The sequence below is a fragment of the Mesitornis unicolor genome, unplaced genomic scaffold, assembly GCF_000695765.1.
Source record: "Mesitornis unicolor isolate BGI_N332 unplaced genomic scaffold, ASM69576v1 scaffold4945, whole genome shotgun sequence".
NCBI lineage: Eukaryota > Metazoa > Chordata > Aves > Mesitornithiformes > Mesitornithidae > Mesitornis > Mesitornis unicolor.
In genome coordinates this window covers 1-6,108 of record NW_010186059.1, presented here as the reverse complement: position 1 = coordinate 6,108, position 6,108 = coordinate 1, and the positions used below count along the sequence as shown (strand labels likewise).

The 6,108-nt window shown below is 53.5% G+C and overlaps 1 protein-coding gene across 1 annotated transcript in view; it reads right to left on the bottom strand.

Moving 5' to 3' along the window:
* PWWP2B (PWWP domain containing 2B) overlaps window positions 1-6,033 on the bottom strand; it is a gene marked incomplete at its 5' end in the record, with an annotated part of 9,059 nt that extends 3,026 nt beyond the window's left edge. Inside the window, 2 exon segments of the mRNA XM_010185026.1 lie at window positions 4,908-5,753; window positions 5,756-6,033. Of these exon segments, the coding sequence (XP_010183328.1) occupies window positions 4,930-5,753; window positions 5,756-6,033 (1,102 nt within the window).
* Between the last annotated feature and the right edge of the window lie 75 nt (window positions 6,034-6,108).

The following is a 6,108-nucleotide window of genomic DNA, read 5'->3' as shown; positions in this document are numbered from 1 at the left end:
CCCTCCCCCTGCAAACGCAGCCGTCGCTCCCACCATGGGCAGTGGTGCTGCAGATGGAGCTGCTCTGCGCAGCCTGGCCCCCGCACACCCCACTGAAACAGCCGAGACCCCCAGGCACAGCAGTGTGTGCCCACAGGAGCTGCTGAGCCCCGGGGCTGACACCGATCTCCCTGGCAGCTGAAGTTACAGCTCCCTCAGCGGCCGCATTCCTGGGCAGTTAGAAATAGCACGACGTAGGGCCTGCTGGCATTTCCAAATGCACCGGGCAGCAGATGGCACAAACGGGGCAGGCAGTGTGGACGGAGAGGTCTCCAAACGCTGCCGCAGTGGTCACGAGCCACACGGGCAAGCGATTCTGGGAACCGGAAAACCAGCAGGATGGCACCAGCCGGGACACAGGAGCACGCAGCGCAGCCTGGGACCTGTTCTCCCACTCCCTGCGAGTCTGCAGACGCCGGCTCCGAGCTGTTTTGGAGGAACGCTGACACAGTAATTAAGCTGGATGCCTGGTTTTAGCTGACTGAACCATCCAGAAACCACGCCAAGAAAAATCTCAAGTATTCGTCTTCTGGGCTGAAACACTTCAAGAGACCACGCAGGTGGTGTTAGAAACCGGGCTATCGCAGCAATCGCCACCACCACTCCACATAGAGTTGGTCACAGAGCCCGTCTGTGCCCCTGGCAGAGCCGAAGAGACGAGGGAGAAGGGAAAAGAGCGGTGATTTATGCTGCTTCATCAACTGCTGGCAAGCAGCGCGGGCTGCGTGCACGTACAAAGCCCCGAGCGTCTTTGAAGGTGAAGTCATAACCCAACGCTCCAAATTTTACGTTACAGCTTGCTATATATAGCGAGCGTGCAATAAGCTTTAATTCTGCTGTTCGTAGAGCAGCGTGCTTTCCGTGATGAATGGCGAGATGTACTGATAGAGGGTCTATTAAGCTAATAGCTGTAAAATTAAAGCCTTCAAAAGCCAGTATTTTCAGTTTTAATGGTTCCGCAGCCGCAGACTGGGGGTAGAGGGGATGAGGAGATGCAGGAGGAATAAAGGGTTTTCCTGACTGAAAAAAGCAAGTGAATGCCCCCGTTGTGAACTCGTTTCGCATCTCTCTGGCAGCAACGCCCCGGGTACACCAGCAAACCCCTGCTGTTACACCAGAAACGCTGGGGTGCTCACCACTGCGAAGCACAAGGGAAGAGCAGGCGCTTGGCTCCAGGAGTGTGCAGTCCATGCAGCTGCAAGTTTCAATACGGCATCGCCACGGGAGCGAACAGACAGCACGGTGCAGGAGCACGGGAGGTTTTCCCAAGAAAAGGTCAGGGTAGGAGTGCTGAAGGCCACAGGTCTGGCTTTGGGAGCAGGTCCCGCACACCACATGGGCTCGGTGTGCCAAGAACAAGGCTTTTCTGCACCTCTGAAGACGCTGAGCAGGCACTTTCCTCCTGCACTGCTTGAAACCGAGTATCTCACAAACGTGACTTGTACAGGTCGCTAGTCTGCCTGCTGTTCATCCAGAGACCTCGTTTCACCAGTTAGTTAACAACAGGGCTTTGGTAAAGTACTTCCTTTGCAAAAAGAAGGTACAAGGACAGAAAATTAAAACCAAAATGCTCATAGCAGCTTTCCCAACCCAAACCGAGGATGTAAAAAGCTGCAATTGCTTCCAGTTTTACACGCATTTACAAATTACCTGAGTTGTCTGTACACTTTTCACAGTGATCACCCTCCGTGATTTGCAGAGCAGCACCACATGCCAGAAAACATCAAGTTTCCCAACAAGAAATGTCAGCAGCCACAACCCTGTGCTGTGCCCAGGCTCCTCCTGTGCCCTCGTGCTTGCTCTGTGCTGATCACAACGAGCCCCGTACAGCCCATGGGGAGGGTTTTGTAGGCTGCAGCGTTACCACTCCAATGCCTGCTCCTAGAAACTGCTGGAGCAGATCTGAGGCTGCGCTGCCTTGCAAAGGCCTCAAAGCTTCAGATCCTGAACAGCACTCAGGTGTCGCTGTGGGCCTCGGGCTCGGGGACTGCAAACCTCAGCAAAAACTTCAGGTACACCCTTCAGTGTCGAGGAACTGATGGAAACACCTCAGTGCAACCTTAGGAACATGCACAGAAAGCAATAAAATCCAATCCTCTGGAATGGAGAGACAGGGCAGGTCTCTGAAATAATGCACTTTTCGGTAAGTAACACCAAAACACCCGACACGCTGGTCTGACAGGGAATTTAAATGCGACACGGGGAACACGGGGAGGTTTGCTCAGCTTGCCCAGCTCTGAGGACTGCGGGGTTCTCCAGCCATCACACCACCTCCAGACAGACACATCGGGGTCAGCAGCTCACCTCAACACACATAAGGTGGGAAATCATCCCCGAAAAGCCAGTGGAAGGAGCCCAGTGAAGTGGAGATATGTGTTAAACACACCTATACACCCATTTGTACACGCAGAGGTTTGGTCAGAGTACAGAGGGAAGGTCTGGCCCAATCCAGGCCATCCCATCGTTTTCTCCTTATCATTCTTTCCCCATTTACAGACCTGCTCTGCGCCTGTAGCTCAGGCCCCCATCGTGTCTGCAATAAGCCAGGTCTGGACTTGGAGCTCCTCATGGCCACACGCGTTCCTGCTCCACATGGACGGGCTGGCACAAACCTGACCGATCTGAGGCACCGGGTGCTGCTTCACCCTGCCCTTCTCCTGCCCAAAGCGTTCAATCATTTGGGTTGGAAAAGCCCTTTGAGATCACAGAGTCCAACCATGCCCTGACACCACTGACCATGTCCCTCAGCCCCTCATCTCCTGTTGTTGAACCCCTCCAGGGATGGGGACTCCACCACTGCCCTGGGGATGGGGACTCCACTGCCCTGGGCAGCCCCTGCCAGTGCTGAGAACCCTTTGGGGAAGAAATTTCCCTTCAGATCCAACCTCACTCTCCCCTGGCACAACTCAAGGCCGTTTCCTCTCGTCCCATCGCTTGTTCCTGGGGAGCAGAGCCCGACCCCCCTCGCTACCCTCTTCTTTCAGGAGCTGCAGAGGGGATAAGGTCTCCCCTCAGCTCCTCTTCTGCAGTTGAACCCCCCAGCTCCCTCAGCCGCTCCCCATAAGAGCCGTTCAAGAGCCCTCCTGCACCCACAGGCAGGGTTTGCTTACACCCGTGTTGCTCTGTGTTCAGCTAAAGGAACTGACCACCACAAACCCTGAACCAACCAACTCCGTTAATCCGGTTCTGTTACTCCTGACCAGCTGAACACGTCCTGCCCCTCTGCCCAAACCCCAGACACAGATAACACAGCGTTAACCAGTGTAACCAGCCGTGGCACACCAGCCCACAGCAGCAACCACCGCTGGCAGGAACGGTGATGGCATCTGCCCTGCCAAAGCCACCCCAAACCACAGGAACACGGTGAAGACAGCTCAGAGGATGAAGGCTGCTGCTCCTTTAAACAGAGCACGGCTCTGACGGCAGCCATGGGTTCTGACCGTGATTCTGTCACTGGCCAGGACAGCGTATTCTGGGCACCGCGTTTATACTCCAGATCTAGCTAATAGGAATTTGGGTCCGATCCAAACGCTCCTGATACAATGCAGTCTTTAGCTGGCGTTAAGCAGCATCCGAAGGGGCAGGATCAAGGATGAAGCCTACACACTGCTGCAGTTACACATCGTCACTGCTGGAGCGCCCCGATGCCTGGAGCACGCAGGGGAACACACCACGCGCAGTTACTGACTGCAGCCAGCCCTGCTGAGGCGGAGGAACAGTCCTTACGGTGTGGAAAGGAGCAGGAAAACCATGGGGACAACAGCGTCTGAAGCAGACCTTGGACAACAAGACTCTTCCCAATGACTAGTCATGGTTTTCAGACAAAAAGTCCCCTTGTTTAACTGTCACAGATGAGGCCTGGTCAAGACAGCGATGACTGAAGGCTGTGAAGCGACTCTGGGTCTCGTTCAAGCTGCTGGATGTTCCTGTGGACATCACCGAGGGCAGCGTTGCAGAGAACACCAACTGAAGTGACAGATGGTGTTTGTGCTCCCAGTCACACCACAGCCTGTAGGTTTAGGTACCAAATTTTCCTCCTGGGCAAAGTTTTTAGTGTTTGATGAGAAAGGGAGTCCCATCCCAGCCAACGCTTCCAACCAGCAGAAGCAAAGGCATTACAAAGAGTCAGCTCCCATGTTCCCAACTTCTTGTCCTCAAAGAAAGAGGGTGCAGGTGACACCCAAAATAATTTGATTTGATGATGCAGGCCATGTCCCAGCAACACACTGACATTTCAGACACAAGCCAAACCCTAAGTGCTGTGAGAAACACTGGAACACTGTTCCCTGTTAAAGACAGGTTTTGGTACAATCATGGTGAAGAGCCGCAAAGAAAATTTCTTTGTAAGAAACCCAAACCAGAGGGGTCAGAGAAACGCAAGGGGCGTCCCAGGGTCCTTAACTGTTATGGGTGACTGCTGGGCATCGGTGCCTAGATACGATAAGTACAATCTCAATTCCAGTAAGAGTTTTTGAACCACGAGATATTTCAAAGGAACTTAAAGCCCAGGAGCTATCAGCCCTCCAGCCACACAGGATCAGTTCTGACACAAAGCATCCTCAGTGCTCACCACATCCTCGCTGTGAACGGCGCTAATACATTACTACAGTTTAATTAGCTCTCTGAACGAGCGATATTCACAATATCAACTGCTTTGTACTCCCTTCCAGGAGTGGGGGCTCCAATTGCCATGGCCCCCCAAAGGTCTGGAGCCAAAGGCTCTCACCTTCTCTGAAATCACCACCGAGTTTACCAATTTAGCAGTTGTCAACATCAGCTTTGATGGAAAAACAAATGCAAACAAACCGGGATGTAGATTAAAAAGCATAAGGAGATTATTGCACGGGAAGCATTAGTCCAGCGAGCACTCACCTGATACTGGAGGCAAAGTTATGTCTCAAACTGCGTTAAGAGATCTCTTATTTCTGGAGTCAGATGCTCCACTGCCTTCGCAGCTTCTGTGATAGCTTTCCGATACATCCCTTTCTTCTTGCGATTAAATCTCAGTTTGAAAAATTCCGAGAAAGGAGAGAGTTTTGAAACAGACAAGAACGAGGTCGTCGGAGAACCAAACCACGACACCTTAGCTTCTCGCCACGAAGGCTCCCCGTTTTCCTTCTGGCTAAGGTTGATGTCGAGAACACGTGCTGGCCACCATGGAAACCCGTGAATTTTACCCCAAACAACATCCCCCACCGACACAGTCCTGCCGTCTTCCGTGACGCATTTGGACACGCTCTGGGTGTGCAGTCTGACTGTCAGTGGCGGCACGATCTTACGCTCATCCTTGGAAGAGGAGGAGACGGACGCGTCGTCGCCAGGCAGAAAGTCACACATTTCTGGTGATGCCACTTCTGAGCTGGAAGACTTGGACTCGTCCAGGCTGTCGTTACTACACACCGACAAGCTAGAAGAGTCTGCTTTTCTTTTACGGTAATTCATAAGGAAAGCCAAGTTCTCATGTCCATCTTTACCCTGGGGAAACCTCTTAAAGTCGTCGTCTTCACCTGAGCTCCCCGAGGAGATCTCAGCCAAACTCCTGTCTGCGGACTCGTCGTTGTAAAAGGCGCCCGGGTTGGACTCGTGGCTGTTCTGGAGGACGTTGATTTCGTCAATAAGCTCTGCCTTGTAGATCGAAACGCTCTGGCCGTCGTTCACGCGGTGGGTCTTCAGCCGTATCTTTGGGGGTGGGACGTCGGAGCTGCGGTTTTTTTTTTCAGCTGGGGGAGGGGGGCGAGCTGGCTGCCCGCCGACCTGTCCAGCAGACACTTGGTTTCTCGGCACCGCTCGGCGTCCCTGCTCTCCTCTTGGTCCTCCGCTCCGTTCTGCAACGCCCGCTCTGCGCAAAAGGGCTTGACCGCGCCGTGGACCCGGGAAGGGATTTTCACAACCTCGCCCTTCCCTTGCGGAGTGCTGTAGGATATTTTTATGACCGGCGTTCGATGCACCAGTTCCCCAGAAAACTTCTCGTCCTCCCTCTTTTCTCTTTTGTTCCTTTTCTCGGCGTAGTCGGAGTCGCTGTGCTTCTTCTGCTCCTTGTCCTGAGCGCTCAGCTTCCTCCTGGTCTTG